Source organism: Tamandua tetradactyla, chromosome 4 (genome assembly GCF_023851605.1).
Source record: "Tamandua tetradactyla isolate mTamTet1 chromosome 4, mTamTet1.pri, whole genome shotgun sequence".
In the NCBI taxonomy this organism is placed as follows: domain Eukaryota; kingdom Metazoa; phylum Chordata; class Mammalia; order Pilosa; family Myrmecophagidae; genus Tamandua; species Tamandua tetradactyla.
The window spans coordinates 14,299,850-14,316,773 of NC_135330.1; the positions used below are offsets into that span (position 1 = coordinate 14,299,850).

General features: G+C 53.3%; 4 protein-coding genes across 13 annotated transcripts in view; 2 read left to right on the forward strand and 2 right to left on the reverse strand.

The window, feature by feature from the left end:
* Window positions 1–445, reverse strand: part of DEDD (death effector domain containing) — a 28,763-nt gene extending 28,318 nt beyond the window's left edge. Inside the window, exon 1 of the mRNA XM_077156665.1 lies at window positions 312–445. The gene's annotated coding sequence lies outside the window, so the exon portion shown is untranslated. The remainder of the gene's footprint in view (window positions 1–311) is intronic.
* Window positions 156–6,539, forward strand: USP21 (ubiquitin specific peptidase 21). 3 transcript variants are annotated; one of them, XM_077156653.1, is made up of 13 exons: window positions 156–336; window positions 1,489–2,109; window positions 2,873–2,932; window positions 3,112–3,232; window positions 3,452–3,563; window positions 3,745–3,900; window positions 4,383–4,447; window positions 4,699–4,802; window positions 4,983–5,069; window positions 5,353–5,431; window positions 5,666–5,773; window positions 5,861–5,975; window positions 6,166–6,539. In XM_077156653.1, the coding sequence occupies exons 2-13, from the start codon at window positions 1,510–1,512 to the stop codon at window positions 6,254–6,256; spliced, it is 1,698 nt and encodes a 565-aa protein (XP_077012768.1). In that variant the 5' UTR covers window positions 156–336; window positions 1,489–1,509; the 3' UTR covers window positions 6,257–6,539. The 3 variants fall into 3 exon arrangements, with proteins under 3 accessions (XP_077012768.1, XP_077012765.1, XP_077012766.1); XM_077156650.1 differs by lacking the exon at window positions 156–336 and adding an exon at window positions 470–736; XM_077156651.1 differs by lacking the exon at window positions 156–336 and adding an exon at window positions 470–653.
* Window positions 6,540–7,255: 716 nt separating this feature from the next.
* PPOX (protoporphyrinogen oxidase) lies at window positions 7,256–11,024 on the forward strand. 7 transcript variants are annotated; one of them, XM_077156671.1, is made up of 13 exons: window positions 7,256–7,363; window positions 7,709–7,803; window positions 7,972–8,106; window positions 8,239–8,354; window positions 8,539–8,671; window positions 8,952–9,096; window positions 9,204–9,394; window positions 9,764–9,824; window positions 9,991–10,109; window positions 10,190–10,300; window positions 10,399–10,548; window positions 10,687–10,729; window positions 10,806–11,024. In XM_077156671.1, exons 2-13 carry the CDS (start codon window positions 7,717–7,719, stop codon window positions 10,946–10,948), a joined length of 1,434 nt encoding a protein of 477 aa, XP_077012786.1. In that variant the 5' UTR covers window positions 7,256–7,363; window positions 7,709–7,716; the 3' UTR covers window positions 10,949–11,024. The 7 variants fall into 7 exon arrangements, with proteins under 7 accessions (XP_077012786.1, XP_077012789.1, XP_077012784.1 ...); XM_077156674.1 differs by having other exon boundaries at window positions 7,263–7,477; window positions 8,206–8,354; XM_077156669.1 differs by having other exon boundaries at window positions 7,264–7,545.
* Window positions 11,025–11,117: 93 nt separating this feature from the next.
* B4GALT3 (beta-1,4-galactosyltransferase 3) lies at window positions 11,118–16,880 on the reverse strand. Of its 2 annotated transcripts, none has more exons than XM_077156675.1 (8): window positions 16,782–16,880; window positions 15,780–15,925; window positions 15,122–15,410; window positions 14,329–14,564; window positions 13,523–13,713; window positions 13,277–13,399; window positions 12,020–12,124; window positions 11,118–11,897 (listed from the first exon to the last, which is right to left on the reverse strand). In XM_077156675.1, the coding sequence occupies exons 3-8, from the start codon at window positions 15,381–15,383 to the stop codon at window positions 11,624–11,626; spliced, it is 1,191 nt and encodes a 396-aa protein (XP_077012790.1). In that variant the 5' UTR covers window positions 15,384–15,410; window positions 15,780–15,925; window positions 16,782–16,880; the 3' UTR covers window positions 11,118–11,623. The 2 variants fall into 2 exon arrangements, with proteins under 2 accessions (XP_077012790.1, XP_077012791.1); XM_077156676.1 differs by having other exon boundaries at window positions 15,780–15,943; window positions 16,782–16,862.
* Window positions 16,881–16,924: the final 44 nt, after the last annotated feature.

Here is a 16,924-nt window from a genome sequence, read left to right on the forward strand (position 1 = left end):
CCCTGTTGCTGAGATCTGTCTGCCTTTGTTCTTAACCTGTGAGGCATGCCGCCCCCTACTGCGTTGGCCTGCAAGGAGCTTAAAGCATGGTTTTGCAGGGCAAGCACTCCCCGCCCTCCAAGGATCTTTCCAGCCTTATATTGAGTGCTGGATGCTTCTCTGCTGGTCTGCGGATCGGACCCAGCCCTGCGGCTTCCCACACCGGCACCGCTGCTATCCGGGCAGGCTCTGTGTTGCAAGCCCGGAGGCCATACTACGATTGTCAGATCTACAGTCATTTGAGCCACAGGATGGGGCGACGGCGCCTGTACCTCAGAAGCTGCAGGATTGGAAACTGTAGGTCCTAACGTTGGCTGCGTTTCCATGGTGTCCGCCGCGGAGCCGAAGGGGCGGGCTCACGCAAGCGTCCAGGACGCGGCGGGTGGGTTGGGTGTGGTTGCGCAGACGCTCTGAGAGGCGGTGAAGCCGGTAGCCGGGCGCTGGGCGGGACCAACAAAGATGGCGGCGGCGCCTGCGGCGGGAGCGGTCTGGGCTACAGCTGCAGCTAAAGCTGCAGTCGGGCCCGCGGGGGGGCTGCACGGGGGTAGGAAGGGGTGGCCGTGAGCTGGGGCTTGGCCCTGGCTGGCCTCCCCCGCAACCTCACCGGGGGACAGGTACCGGCTGGGGCATAATGGTGTGGGGGGTGCTGAGGGAAGGCTGCCCCAGACCCAAGAGGACGCTCTCCACAAAGGCAGAGGCACGATGGGGCCCAGCGGGGCTTGGGAGAATTGGGCTGGCGGGACAGCATACCAGGACTGCGGGGGAATATGCCGCCGGACCCTGTAGCCAATCAGCGGCCTCGGCCTTTCTGCCCTCGAGGGGGGCGGACCCGGCTAAAGCCCAGTTGGGGTAGGAGAGGTGCAGAGATTAGGGGTCAAGGAGTTGTTAGTCTTCCAACCCCGACCACTGTCCTCCATTTCGACCCCGACACCATGTCAGAGCTCGGGAGGAGGGGTGGTGTGGAGGGCGTGGATCGCGAGTCCCCCTTTTAGTCTGCTTCCTTTGCAGTCTGAAGGGGCAGGTTTTTGAGGGTGGAATGCTATTTTGGGGACAGTTATCCTTGCATTTACACCCCATTTGACCAGAGGTTCTAAGTGACCCGGGGCATTTCCCACTTGACTAACCAGCAGTGGGGGCACTTGTGGTGTTCTTACAGGGTGTAAAGACAGCAGAGATTGGGTCTATCACTTGCTTTTCAATAAAGCTGTATTCCTCAGGGAGGGGGTGGGGCCTGTAGAAAGGGTCGAAGTTGTGGGCTGCTCTCATTTATTCATTTCTTTACTCAATAGATATTAAGTCTTTACTACGAGCCAAACACTGTGCTAGGTATTGGGATTACAATGACTGATAGACATGGTTCCTGCCCTCAGAGTAGGTATAGGCTAGTAGGGGAGCCTATTTGCCTATGTCCTTCCTTACTCAAATGGTGACCTTCTCTTCTCCTCCCAGGTCCAGCCTGTGGTGTACACAATGCCCCAGGCCTCTGAGCACCGCCTGGGCCGGACCCGAGAGCCACCTGTTAATGTCCAGCCCCGAGTGGGATCCAAGCTACCACTTACCTCTCGGGCCCGCAGCAAGGAACGCCGCAACCCTGTCCCCGCACCAAACCCCATGTTACGACCTCTGCCTCCCCGGCCAGGTCCCACTGATGATCGACTGAAGAAACTGGAGCTGGGACGGGGACGGACCTCAGGCCTTCGTCCAAGAGGCCCCCTTCGGGCAGATCATGGGGTTCCCCTGCCTGGCTCACCACCCCCAACTGTGGCTCTGCCTCTCCCATCCCGGACCAACCTAGCTCGTTCCAAGTCTGTGAGCAGTGGGGACTTGCGCCCAATGGGGATTGCCTTGGGAGGGCACCGTGGTGTCGGAGAGCTGGGGGCTGCACTTAGCCGCTTGGCGCTCCGGCCTGAGCCACCCACTTTAAGACGCAGCACCTCTCTCCGCCGCCTTGGGGGCTTTCCTGGGCCCCCTACCCTGCTCAGCATACGGACAGAGCCCCCTACTTCCCATGGCTCCTTTCATGTGATATCTACCCGGCCCTCTGAGCCTTTCTACTTGGATGACAAGATGGTGAGGACTTGCCAGCGTTTGTGATCTTCCATCCATGTTGCTCCTTGCTCTCACGTTTCAGAATATGGCTTCTCTGTCTCCCTTTTCCCCCCAGTTCATTTCTTAACCCCTCGTTACAGCAGTTTAGACCATCTTCTCTCCCTTACTTAAGTACCCTCATGCCTCATAGACCCTATTTTGGGTTGTCTGTGACTTCCCAGGATGGAGTGCTGTTTTAGTCCCTAGGGAATTAACCCAACTATTTGGAATTCTTCATTGGTTCCCCAGGCTTTTCCTTTCCCTTGCTGTACCATCTCTCCACAGACTCTCCGTAAGCTTAATTAATCTCTGGAGCTGAAGAGGGGCGGGCTCAGAACATCTGAGCTAGTGTGGTTGCCCATTTCCTGAGCTAAGTGAGCTAGGCTGATTGCAGTTGGAGCCAGCAGGAGAGTGTGCAAGAAGGGGCCACGGGGGCAGGAGGAGGCCTTGGGGGCAGCAAGGTGGGGGTGGGGAGCACCTGGGCAGCCATGCCAGTGCTTGGGGAATTGCCCCAGGAGCTGCAACGCAGGCTAGCTGGGCAAAGGAGTAAGTGGGGAACAGGTGGGAAAGTCATGGCTGAGTCCGTGGTACATTCGGCTGTGATGGGCTTACTGCTCATGGCCACTGAGGTAGGGAAACCAGAATACCCAGTGAGGGAAAAAAAGGGTGAAGTTTTGGAGGTGAACAAGCCAGGGGTGGAGGAGGCAGTGAGTAGAAACCTGCTAACTGTACTCTGACCTTCCAGGCTCATCACACACTGCTTCTCGGTTCTGGTCACGTTGGCCTTCGAAATCTGGGGAACACGGTGAGAGCTATTCTGCCCCTCCTCTCCGAAAGGACTGTGAAATAGTGCTGGGAGTGGGGATAGGGGACGTGTTGGGTTTATCAGCTGACTTGGGGAAGGGACTTGGAAGGAAAGAACTGAAGCCCTTCTAAGGCTTCCAGAACTGGAGAAATAATGGCAGTGTCCCTGCTGCTCCTTAGTGCTTTCTGAATGCTGTGCTACAATGTCTGAGTAGCACTCGGCCTCTTCGGGACTTCTGTCTACGAAGAGACTTCCGGCAAGAGGTGCCTGGTGGGAGCCGAGCCCAAGAACTCACTGAAGGTGGGTCAACAACTTTCCCTCCTTTCAAGGCCTCTTTTTCTCTGCCCCTTGCAGGTCCATTGACTAGTGCTATTGGGCCCTAACCCTTAAATCTGGCTGTTGTACCAACTTTTTCCCCTTTCTCCTTTCCTAGAGGTTACTTCCCACCCTCTCAGCCTCCATTTGCTTGCCTCTTCCAATCATTAAACTTTGCTTCCTTCCCCACTCCTACCCCAATAGCCTTTGCAGATGTGATTGGTGCCCTGTGGCACCCTGACTCCTGTGAAGCTGTGAATCCCACTCGATTCCGAGCTGTCTTCCAGAAATATGTTCCCTCCTTCTCTGGATACAGGTGGGAGACCTGAAGTGCATGGGATTTCTCTCTGGCCATGACTGGGGGTAGGGTCAAGCAGGGTCCTGGCAGCATTTTTCTGAGCCTGGTTATTCTAGGAAGTGGGGACCAATATCTGGGCAGGAGTAGTGTTTGTGGACTAGGAGATGTTCCATTGCCCATACTCTCTGTCTGGCTATAGCCAGCAGGATGCCCAAGAGTTCTTGAAGCTCCTCATGGAACGGCTACATCTGGAAATCAACCGACGAGGCCGCAGGGCTCCCCCAATCCTTGCAAACAGCCCAGCTCCTTCTCTGCCCCGCCGAGGAGGGGCTCTGCTAGAAGAACCTGAGTTAAGGTAAGGGTCGCTCCCCAATATTTTATCAGTAGATTCATCCTTCACAAAACTGACCTAGTGACAATTGAGGTTACAGGGTCCAGGGAAACCTTTTAGCTTAGGAAATGGTTTGAGAAACAGTGAAGAGAAAGCAGGAGAAGGAAGTAAGAGGAGGGAGGCTGAGGGAGTATGGATGGAGGCAGAAGATAGGGGTAGGGATGCCACCATATTGAAGGACATTATACACAGGACATAAAGGGTTTGAAATCAGGTGGAGGAAACTAGCATGTTTTTCCCTTGTCTACATTCCTTTCTTCTCCTCTCAACTTGGATTTCCCCAGAAAGTTCTCTGAAGCATTACTCCTTTGACTCTTCTTTGCAATTTAGGGAAGAAGCTGGGGCTTGGATGGGGTATAGGAGTCTATGGATCATTTCAGTGGTGTTGGAGCACCCAGTGTTCCTGCTGTCTCATGGGTGCTCTCCACTCCCTTGATTTGTGGTAGTGATGATGACCGAGCCAACCTAATGTGGAAGCGTTACCTGGAGCGAGAGGACAGCAAGATTGTGGGTATGGAGCGGGGCAAAACATTGGGGGAAGTTAGTGTGTGGGAGGCACACTTGGGAGAAAAAATTGGTACTATCCAAGGGTGTGGGAACAAGACTGGATGATGAAAATGTGGAAATGGTGGGAAAAGTCCGTTAGGAGGTTGGTTGTGGGAAAGGAAAGGTCAGGCAAAAAGGTAGGAGAGATGAGAATCCAAGAAAGCATCTCAGGCATCCAACATTGACTTTTTCTCCTACCCTTTTGCTTCTGTCTAGACTTGTTTGTGGGCCAGTTGAAAAGTTGCCTCAAGTGCCAGGCTTGTGGGTATCGCTCCACGACCTTCGAGGTTTTTTGTGACCTGTCCCTGCCCATCCCCAAGGTGGGACTCCAGAGGATTCCAGGGGTAGATGGGATATGGGTTCTGTGACCCAATCCTGCCCACCCCCAGAAAGTGGGAGGGAACGCTGAGGGTGACTGGAGCAGGATTAAAGCCTGGACTGTTGAGAATTGGAAAAGGAAATTCAGGATGTGCTGACGCTTCCTTCCCCTCTCCCACCAGAAAGGATTTGCTGGGGGAAAGGTGTCTCTACGGGATTGTTTCAGCCTTTTCACCAAGGAAGAAGAGCTCGAGTCGGAGAATGCCCCAGTATGTGGGAGTTCACAAGGGTTATAGTAAGGGAGGGAGATCTGGGGGACTCCATGTAGGTAAAAGGAGTTGCATGATGCCTTGGTATAGGAAATACTCTTCACATGTCTGGGTTTGTACTGGAGTCTAAGAAATATCCTTATACTCCTAGGGCAAAAGGGAGTGGCCCCGAGAATACAAACGTGATCAGGGAGCATTGAAAATTTGTATATGGGTCGGGGTGTCAGAGAAGCCAATTGAGTTGAGGACCACATTAACCTAACACTATTTGACATTTATTCAGGTGTGTGACCGATGTCGACAGAAAACACGAAGTACCAAAAAGTTGACAGTACAAAGATTCCCCCGAATCCTCGTACTCCGTATCCTGATCTCAAATTCTTATTGCTCTTAGAATACCTTCCATCTATTCTCTCCCCTCACTCTTCTTGTTGACAGAGGCTGGTGATTTGGGAATTGAGTTTTTCCTAAGAAAAGTCTGCCAGCCCTCCTTACCCCACCATGCTCCCCCTATGTGTTAAGGGGAAGCAGTGGAGAGGACAGCAGTCTCCCTCAGAGGCCCTTTGCCTTCCAAATGCTCCTTAACCAAGGCTTAGATCTGAATCGATTTTCTGCCTCCCGTGGCTCCATCAAGAAAAGTTCAGTAGGTGTAGACTTCCCGTTGCAGCGACTGAGCCTAGGTGACTTTGCCAGTGACAAAGCAGGTGAGTCTGGTGGGGAAGGTCCTAAGGAATCCCAGGAGCGGGAGACCTAGCTCTGAGAGTAGAACTTCATAATTTCTGACCCTGCAGGAAGCCCCATATACCAGCTGTATGCCCTTTGCAACCACTCTGGCAGTGTCCACTATGGCCATTACACAGCCCTGTGCAGGTGCCAGACTGGATGGCATGTCTACAATGACTCTCGGTGAGGACAGTCTCTTACCTAAACCTACCCCATTCCCACTGCAGCCCTGACACCCTCTTCTACAAAGCCCCGGGGTGTCTGCTAAAGGGGTCTCTCCCCATCTCTTCCTTGATGCTCCTGATTGAGTCTTGTGGACCGGAGAGAATAAACAGGACTGATTGCCACCCTTTCCTATCTCCATTCTTCCTAGTGTCTCCCCTGTCAGTGAAAACCAGGTGGCATCCAGTGAGGGCTACGTGCTGTTCTACCAACTGATGCAGGAGCCACCCCGGTGCCTGTGACACTCCCCTTTACCCTCCAACACCTGTGAAACCCTTTCAACACCCTGAAGCTCCTGGCTCCCCATTTACCTCAGAGACGTCTATTTTTGTGTCTTTTTAATCGGGGAGGGGGGAGGAGTGGTTGTAGGTCCTATTATTTTTTTTATTAAAAAGTACCCTTCCACCTGGAGGCTCCCTTGTCTCCCAGCCCCAGTGACAGAGCTCACCAGGCTCCTACCCATGTACAGCCCTCAGTCCCTCTGCAATCTCACTTTTTGTGAATAAATTTATTAAGAAAAAATGATGCCCTTATTTGTACTCATACTTGGGTGCTGGGGATATAGAACCGGGCCCCAGATCCCTCTCTGAACAGATGGGGGGGGGGCTCTCAAATCTGGGGGTGGGGGGTGGGGTGGGGGACTGGTGACGACATATGCCCAAGCTGCGAAGGTTTAGTGTTGGGAGGGAAAGAGGGAAGACCAACTGGAGACTGCTGAAGTTGCAGGGAGGCCTGGACCAGGAATGCAGGCACTGAAATGACGGGTATTGCTGGTGATGGGGGGTGCCCCCCCCCCCCCGAGGGCGAGGCACCCAGGACCCCTGTTGACAAACACTGGGTACGTTGCTGGGCGGCCCTAGCTCCCGTAGGCCCGGCCTGTTGCTAACATCAAGGAGCTGTTTATGGAGCCGCCTCCCAGAGGGCAGGCCTGCAGTATCCCTAGCTCCTCTCCCTACAACCAAAGCTCATGGGATCCTCCCTCCAGGGTTCTCACCCTTAGTTAGGCCTGGGAAACTAGAGCTGGGTAATGCTAAAGCCGAGATTCAGTTCTCGCCGCCGGGACCCTGGGGAGGGCTGTGCCAGATATAGTTGCACTTCCCTACTTGGCAGCGAAACGGTTAACTTTCAGCCCCGGCGAGCAGCTTCTCAGAGCTGCCGTCGTTCGCCTCACGTTCAGCGTTTCCATTGGCGAGTGTGATCCGGGGCCTTCCACAACCCGCCAATCCGGAGACAGGCGATCAGAGTCACGTGCCGGCCGCGGGAACTGAGTGGACGAGTGGGCGGAGGGACTGTCTGGACCGCCGGGGCAAGGGCGGGAGGAGCGGACTTGAGGCGCTGGGCAAAGTGAGGTGTGGGAAGGCGAGCGCCTCAGAGCGCTGTCTGCTGGCCGGCTTCCCGGAGTCCTGTGAGGGCAGATAGCGTGGGTGTGTCCCTTATCCGCCTCCCCGCGAAGCGCTGGCGGGGTGAGGTCCTGAGGCTGAGGCCCAGCCTCCTCCTCTACTTTCATTCTCACGTCCCTCCCTACCTGTGGGTGAGTCCCCGGGGAGGAGGCCTCACTGTCCCACCAGCCTGTCCCCGCGCGCGGTGCCTCAGTTTCCCTTAAAGCAATGAGGGAGCAGGGGTGGAACGCGAAACTGGAGGGGCCTCGGAGCAGAGTGCACCTGGGCCTGTCTGTATCGCCCCCTGTGCTGTAGGTTTCCCAATGAGCCGGACCGTGGTCGTACTGGGCGGAGGCATCAGCGGCTTGGCCGCCAGTTACCACCTGAGTCGGGCTCCCTATCCCCCCAAGGTGAGTGCCCTTCCGGCGCCAGAAGGAGCTTCCTTTACAGGGATTCCCACCTCTTTTTCTGTTTCCTGCAAAAGTGGCTCCTGGCCCACGGAATGTGCGGTCTCTCCCTCCAGGCTCCTCGCCCCGCAGCTGTAGGCAGTGTTGCAGTGTCTCCCTCCTGTTTTTCAGGTCGTTTTGGTGGAGGGCAGTAAGCGTCTGGGAGGCTGGATCCGCTCAGTCCAAGGGCCGAATGGTGCTGTCTTTGAACTTGGACCGCGGGGAATTCGGCCGGCTGGAGCCTTGGGAGCCCGGACCCTGCTCATGGTGAGAGGCTTCTGGAATGCCTTGGAATAGTTGTGGGAGCCTTGATAGGCTTGACTAGAGTGGAAGGGAGTATACCAGGTGGTTCAGTCTTTACCTTAGTTTCTCCTCTTCCGGAGGGCACATGGAGAGCAGGTTTCTGAGCTTGGCTTGGACTCGGAAGTGTTGCCTGTCAAAGGAGACCATCCGGCTGCTCAGAATAGGTTCCTGTATGTAGGAGGCGCCCTGCATGTCCTACCCACTGGCCTCAGGTAACACTACCACTTCCTTACTGCGCACATCCTTCCACTCTGGTCCCTGTTGTTAGATCCCTTCCATTTCCACCTCTTCCTGTCAGCCCTCTCAGCATAAGGAGGCCAAATGAATGGAAATGATCCCCTGGAGCTGGGAAGGTAAATCTGGAGTTCCTGGCTCACTGTGCCTTCCTCCATGCAGGGGGCTATTCCGCCCTTCACCCCCCTTCTCCAAACCTCTGTTCTGGGCTGGGCTGAGGGAGTTGACCAAGCCCCGGGGCAAAGAGGCTGATGAGACTGTGCACAGTTTTGCCCAGCGACGCCTTGGACCTGAGGTGACATTGCCCAGAGGCCCCAAACCCCTCCCTTCTTAAACCAGTTGCAGAGCCTCTCCTCATCAGACCAATCATTTGGGAATGCTTTCTTTCCATTATCTTTAGGAATCCCCAAAACTCAGTGTTGGTGATAAATGCCTTCACTTTTTTCCCAATCTTCTGTTAGTGGGAATGCTCTCCAACCCATATCCCAGCCCACCCCTATTCCCTACCAGGCAGAGGCAGAAGTCAGTCAGTGCAGCTTTTTCCTTGGCCTCTCAGTCCCAGTCTCATCTTTAAGGTTGCATCTCTAGCCATGGACAGTCTCTGCCGTGGAGTGTTTGCAGGCAACAGCCGTGAACTGAGCATCAGGTCCTGCTTTCCCAGTCTCTTCCAAGCTGAACAAACTCATCGTTCCATACTGCTGGGGCTGTTGCTTGGGGCAGGTGAGGGTGATTGGTTCAAGGGGTGAGGATATTAAGGACTGCCAGAGTAAGGGACTAGGAGCAAGGGATGTTAGATTGATGGTTATTTTCTGTTTCCTCCTTTACAGGGCGGAGTCCACAGCCAGATTCAGCACTTATTCGAAAGGCACGGGCTGAGCGCTGGAGCCAGTGGACACTCCGTGGGGGGCTGGAAATGTTGCCCCAGGCCCTTGACACCCACCTGATGAGTAGGGGGGTCAGTGTTCTCAGAGGCCAGCCAGTCTCTGGGCTCAGCCTCCAGACAGATGGGCGCTGGAAGGTAGGGGAGCCCCCCTGGGCTTGCTTATGTGTAACTCCAGTCTTGCTTGCCCTGGTTAAACTACTTAGGTAAAAATGAAAATGCTTATAAATGGCTCAGAAATAGGGGAAGCAACAACCCAGCTCCACAAAACATTTCAGAGAGGCCACACTGGCCTCCATCTGGTCCACCTATGTGTGTACAGGGGAGTGATTTTTGTGCAGACAATGTAGTCACTCAATCGTTTCATCTCAGATTAGCACCCAGTATTCTCCCTTCCACTCATTCCATTTGAATACCTGGAAAACTGAAGGTGAAGCAGCAGAAGTCTTGCTTCATCCATAAAATTCACATTATCTCTGTATCCCTCAAATGTTTCCATCCTCTCAGGTGTCTCTAGGAGATAGCAGCATGGAGGCTGACCATGTTATAAGTGCTGTTCCTGCTTCAGGTAAATGAGGTAGCTCCTTCTTCCCATTTAGGGGGAGGCCATAGTTATACCTCCCTGAGCCAGGAAGACCACACCTTAGCCCTGAACTGGTCATCTATACAGAATTGTAATCCCAAGAGTAGGGTGCGTGCTTCCCTGAGCCAGGCCTCTGCCTCATCTCCTCCAGTGCTTAGCGAGCTGCTCCCTCCTGAGGCTGCACCTCTGGCTCATGCCCTGAAGACCATCACTGCTGTGTCTGTTGCTGTGGTGAATCTGCAGTACCGAGGAGCTCGTCTGCCTGTCCAGGTATGAGGCAGAAGGTAAAAGGAGACCTGGGCTCAGCTGAAGCCCTTCCTTGCTGACCCATATCTATTCCTTCTCTCCAGGGATTTGGACATTTGGTGCCATCCTCAGAAGACCCAGGTGTCCTGGGAATTGTGTATGACTCAGTTGCCTTCCCTGAGCAGGATGGGAATCCTCCTGGCCTCAGAGTGACTGTGAGAAGAGAAAGCTTTGCTTAGTGGGGGCTTCCAAAGGGCTCCTCTGTCTCACAGAGTAGGCAAGGCCAGGCTGGTCAATGCTGTATTTTTCCTAGGTAATGCTGGGAGGTTCCTGGCTACAGACACTAGAGGCCAGTGGTTGCATCTTATCTCAAGAGCTGTTCCAAGAGCAGGCACAGGAAGCAGCTGCTAGACAGTTAGGACTGAAGGAGCCACCAAATTACTGTTTGGTCCATCTACACAAGGTGAGATAGGATAAACTCCCCTCAGCAACTCTGTTAGAGGTCTTGAAAGCAGGGACTGGTATACTTTTCACTGGATGCTCGCCTAAGGGCTGAGAAGCAATAATAAACTTTTCCCTGTATCCTCTGCTCTTTCCCCAGAACTGCATCCCCCAGTATACACTAGGCCACTGGCAAAAACTGGGTAAGTTGGGAAAGCAGTTGGGCTGAAGAGGGTCAAACAAATCAGACCCCCATCTACAACACTCGTTTCCTTCCAGAATCAGCTTTCCAGTTCTTGGCTGCTCAAAGGCTGCCGCTGACTCTGGCTGGAGCCTCCTATGAGGGGGTTGCTGTCAATGACTGCATTGAGAGTGGGCGCCAGGCAGCAGTCCTGGCCCTGGGCACAGGACCTAACAGCTGATCCCTAACGCCCGTCTCCTCCCGCATGTCCTGGTGGGGAGTCTCCCACCCATGAAAATAAAAGTTGCTGGAACTTGGCTTGTTCTGGCTGTTCTGTCACCTGTAGGCATATGGTTGTGAGGGGGCAAAGACAGGTAGAGGGTGCCTGGGATGCAGAAAGCAAGAGCAAAGACGAGACAAAGTCCTTTATTAGAAAATATATCAAAATTCTAGCCCCCTGAGCCAGGTCCAGGAAAGGGAGTAACTCCAGCACTGGCAGAAAATGCCCAGGGAGGGGCTTCCTTCACCAAACACACTTTCCCGGGAACCATAAATAGAATAAATATTCACAGGAGGCCCCAGGAGAAGCCAGATCACTCTTCTCTCCATGAAAGAGGAAGGGGCTTGGGATCCAGCCCTGCTCCTACCCCAGGGGCAGGGGACTCCCAGGAGTCAACACATAAAATCATGACATCAAGGATTTCACAGTCATAAGCCCTGGCAGGTAGCCCTAGAAAGAAGGACTCCCAGGTCTAGAGGAGCCCAGCTCCAGTCCAGTAGTGAGAGGCCCCTGCCCCCCAACATAGCACTAGAGTTCAGGTCCCCCATATCCCTCTAAAAGAATAGTGAGGAACTGAGGGTGCAGACCATGCAACCCCTCTGATTCAATTTCATGATGAACGTGTGCAGGAAGGAGTCAGTTTGAACCATGAGGAGCGGTGTGGTTGGCAGTAGGTGGAGGGCCAGGCCTGACTGGGGGCCGGCGCTGCAGCATCTCTTGACGGAAGGCCTGGGAAGAACCAGGTGGGTAACGGGGACCACTGGGGACCCGGGGACCACGAGGGTCAGTCCCAATGTCTGCTGTGACGTTGGTATAGAGAGGACCTAATTCTCGAGCAAGCAGTTGGTATGTCAGTGAGTTCATCCCATCTTGTGTCCAGGAATTCTGGGTACGGACCAGCAGATCAAATCTGCGGGTTAGAGATGGAATACTAAGACCCAGAAAAGAACAGCCAAGAACCTAGGGACCTTTATAGAGTTTCCTGGCTATGGATACAGAATCCTGAAGATCCAGTAACAATTCCCTTCCTACCTGTGGGGATTTTCCTCGTTGCCCTTATCTCCTCGGTGCTTTACCATCTTATAGTGTCCCACAGATGTGGGAGGACGAGAGATCTTCATCCCAGCCAGGCGTACCCTAAGGAAAAGTGAGGGGATCTTGGAGGATCTAGAGTAGAGGAAAGCTGCTGACAGGTGAAAAAGAAGAGCTAAGGCCAGCAAGGAAGGGACTGCATGTTTTCATATACACAAAACTATAATTATGCAAAAAAGGTGCTAGGTACTAGAGTGAGGAGAAAGTCAAACAGAAAGAAGAAAATAGCTGAAGAGTATGTAAAAGCTAGATATACAAATCCTCAGGGTCCTAGTGTCAGGCACCCTGGGGCCTCTAAACTGGCAGAAGAAGGTTTGTACTTCTCGTTTTGGTTTTTCCCAGTGGCTTCCAGCAGCTGCTTTTGTGGTCGGGAAAGGACAGGGAGAGAGTCCATTTTGTCAAAAGGATAGGATAAGTCTGTAAGTAACGGATCCAAGCCCTGCAAGTCTTACTTAGAATAGTGGTTGAACTGCCCCAACTCCCCCTGTGGCCTTTGTTAAAAAGGGTTGAATCAGGCAATCAGGACCTGGAGAGAAACAGATCCCAACTCTAACACAAAAGCAAGAAGTGAAGATGGCCTGGGAAGACAGTGTAAGAATATATACATTTAGAGTTTGTTGGATGCTTTAAACACATACAGAGGAAGAGAATTCAGAAATGTCATCCCGGGGGATACAAGGGGCAGGGAAGGCAATGGGTCCAGCATACCCAACCCAAGTGTTCATACCACAAGTATGAAATTGGGCCAGCGAGCTGAAGGTCAGAATAGTTCATATGTGAAAAAAAGGAGGTGGCATCATCCCAATGACAGGAATTTTTTTAAAAAACTTGATTCTGAGCTATATGGAGCAGAAACACTCCCTCCCCATACTTCAGGGAAATGGTCTGAATACAACCCTAGCAGAGGAGGGCCTAAAATGTCTCTAGGTCCTTTTTCAGCTGTGGAATCCCATAACACTATTTCCTATTGATCATCTCTCCTCTTTTAGGAACTTAACTAACCAGATCTAGGAGACTGAAAGAGGACAGAATGGGAGCAGCATGCAAAACCTGACATGGATAGACTCAAAAGACTAAGGAAAAGGAATGGGCTCAGGGGTGCTAAAGGGCATTGCTGAAGGCCTGTGGCCAGAGGTGGTCTTAGAGCACAGGGAGCCAGGCTGGGTGGGGGCGGGAGGTGATGGCAGAAAGTCTGACCTGGTAGCAATGTCATCATCTTCACCGCCCCAGCCCCAGTATTCATTGGGGAAGCCGTTCATCTTCAGGTACTGGTCAGGAGTGAGTGCTGAGACTCCCCCAAAGTACTGGGGGTACGGGAGGCTGGGGAGAGAAAGATTCTTAGATTCCACACATCTTCTGAGGAGATATCCCTACCCACAATCTCCTTGGCTTTCCTCTTTCCATTAGACAGTGCTTTCCAGACCCTTCTCCCATGCCCTCTACCTGTATCCAAACTTGTTCATGGCAACAGCAACATGCCGAGGCCCCCGCGGGTCACACACATAGAGATTATGGTCATTCTCTGGCAGCAGGTCCACATCGTGCAGGAACAGGCAGTCCCACTCCTCATCACGCAGGGCCTCCCGCACCCCAACATTCAGCAGCTTTGCCCTGTTAAATGTTCCATTTCCAGCCTGGAAAATATTGGAAGGGGACAGCCCTATGTCTATAAGTAGCATGGGTAAGGTGGGGCCGAAGTATAGAAGTGAAAGGAAGGAAATCAAAGTGGGATGCAGGGTAAGGAGAATTAGGAGAAAGGCAAAACATCTTTTTTATTTTAGTCATTTAACAAGTTTTTTCTTGAGCATCGGCGTGTGCCTATTACTTAACGTGTTCTTTAGCATTTAATCCTGACAACCAACACAAATGTGAAACAGGTGATATATTATTTATCTGTTGCTATTTGCTTTATTTTAGGAGATTAAGTAACATGTTCAAAGTCACACATATAACAAATAGCAGAACTAGAATTGAAGTCTAATCTGTCCAATCCCAAATTTGTGCTTTTCACTGCACAAGCTACTAAACAAAGGAGAAGTCATCAAAGAGTATATAAGACCGTGGGGATACCCTAAAAAGAACAAGGGCAAGTGAAGGCCTAACAAGTGTGGCAGAGGATTGCCAGGTGCTTCTCTATGTTCAACAGTCTATCCCTCTTAAAATTAGCCCAGGGACCCATTAGATGAGGGTGGAGTGGTGTTTGATTGAGGCTTCCTTAGAAAGTCAGGGTGGATGGGGATTAGGGATACCTGGTGGATAACATAGATGCCATAAGCAAGCTGCTGGCGCTGCAGGAAGGGGTGCAGGTGGTAGAGCAGCAGACGCAGGTGATGCTCCCGGGCACGGTGGGGCACAATGATGGCTGTTCGAGAGCGAGGCTCACACCCTGCTGGGTGGTACCGGCCCCCCAGTTCCACCCGCGGATTCCTCTCCACAATCTCTGCCAGCGATGGGACTGGGCTAAAGGACACCGTCACAGGACCCACTGTCAGGAGGGGATGGCAAGGTCAGGGATTGGAAGGACAAGGGAAAAAAAAATGAACACCAAGGACACTTCTGGCAGAATGACTGCCAGAAGTCATTCTGGGGCTAAATTCTCCCCAGTGCTCACTCAGAAATAACACAAGCATTGGGCTCACCATCACTGAGACAGCTTTGCAAAGCCTGGAAGGTGTAGGCTTCTTACCCAGCCTACCTTCTTATTAAGGGTTCTGTAACTTTCTCCTACTTCACAGGGTTGAAAGCTACAGTTGGGGGTAGGTGGGTGGAAAGAACAGAAGGACGTCCAACTAATTAAAACAGGGTTCATCTACAAGGGAAAATTCCTAGCCTGTGGCAAAAAGAGTCCATAAATGGGCAGACTGTGGGAAGCTGTGGCCCAACTCAAGGGCCCAGTCTAAACTCTGAATGCAGAGTCTACACTATTCCAAACCCAGCCTACCTTCCAAATATGTTAATCTCGTGTTCTGAATTCCACTCCCACCTCCCCATGTGTGTCCACACCTCCCTGCCTCCATACCTCTCCCTTCCTTCTGCACTCACCTAACAGAGGAGATCGTTCCGGACAGTAGGGCAGGCCTTGAGGAGCTGGAGGGCCCCCTGGGGCAATGGGCACCCCAGGCAAGTGACTGAGGTTACTGTAGACATCATGGGGGTGAGAATAGTCAAAGGTAGGCCCCTGCTCTCGGCCAAATAGAGCACTGAGGCTTCGGAAGCCCCCCAGCGATAGATACATCATGACGGCCAGCTGGGAGCCCACAAGCAGGGCCAGTGTGCAGGGCCGCTCCAGCAGCCTCCGCAACATCCTGAGATGGGATGGGGGTAGGGGGCTCTGGGAGTAGGAGGAAGAAAGCAAGAAGCCAGTAGAGACATCAGCGGGTAGAGGTGGAGGTGGTGAGGGGAGGAGCAAGGCAAAAGGAGAAAGAAGCAGAGAACAAAGTTACAGAAGAGAGCACCAGGTACACAAGTCACCCAAGCAGAGAAAAAAAAAGATAATAATAATGTAACCATGACTAGCCCTTCCACCTGTCACTTCTAGCCCAAATTTCACTATCCTCCCCGTCCCCCTAAACCACTCAGGCCATCTAACTCTCAGTTCCCACCCCCCAGGAATGCTTGCATCACTCAGGTCCCTTGTCCATTTAGAGCCGTCTCTGAAGAACGCCCCCCCTTCCAATCTTAGAGGGAAAGAGAAACTCACCTAGATTCAAGCTGTCTTCTTGTGGGGCCCAGGGGTTCCAGGGGGTTCCGGGGGAGCAGAGATATGAGGCATTATTTAAAATGGGAAAGGTCACAGAGGACAGGGAAAGGCTCTATCCAGCACACCAACGGCAATCCTGGAACCAGCTGGAACAGAAGTGGTCCCTGAGAACCAGCCACCCAGAGGGCAGTGAACAGGATCAAGGTGAAGCCGGTTTCCCAGCAGGGTTAATGAGGGAAAGTGGTTGGAAAAAAAACAAAGGGAAGATGCAGGAGATGTCAGAGCCCAGGTCTCTCCCTCGGGTTACACTACAGTGTTTGGTTCCGACTTAATCACCACTCCTCCCTCCCACCCCAACAGGACAGACCTGTTTGGGGAGTGAAGATACAGCTGCAAATGAAGTCAGTGTTTTCCCCCAAACCAAGATCTGTTCAGGGGGTGAGGTAGTCATATCAGAACCGTCGAGTGGCCTCAGGAGAGCCCAGGGCGGGGTAGGAGACAAGCTCCTTTCCGTTCTTCACGTGCCTCGGCGCTAGCCCCGCAGGTGCAGGGAACGTGACCACCTGGGAGCAGCAAGCAAGCAGCCCCGGAGCGCGACGGAAAGTAAAGTGGGGCTGGCAATCTCTACCTCTACTACCTTCCCCCAGTCCGAGAGGGGGAAGGGGGCGGGAAGCTAGAAGGAGAGTTGCTTGCTAAAATGAAATGGGGAATAGAAGGGCTGGGGCAGAGAGGGCCGAGGGTACCTGGGCGGATTCACCTGGGGGCGTGGCAAAAGCTCGGAGGGGGTTAAATTCCAGCCTTCCCCCATCCTAAATCTCCTCTTGCGTTTGCCCTGCCTTGCAATCTGAGCCCATTCGGCCCCCGTCCATCCTTCCACCGGGGATCTGCTCCTCCTCCCTCCGCTCAAGCCCCGTTTCCTGATTTTGTCCCAAACTTCTCACCCTTCCGGCAGCCCGAACCTTTCTCCCGGGTCTCTCGCCCCACCAGCTCCAGTCAACATACCTGGGCTTCTGCAGCCTGGTGGTCACCGCCGCCCGGACAGCCGGGCAGGAGTCGCTGCCGCCATCTTGGAATCGGGCGCTGCGGGGGGGCGGGGCCTCGCGTCACGGGGCGGGGCCTCGGGGAGGAGCCCCCGGGCCCCGGAA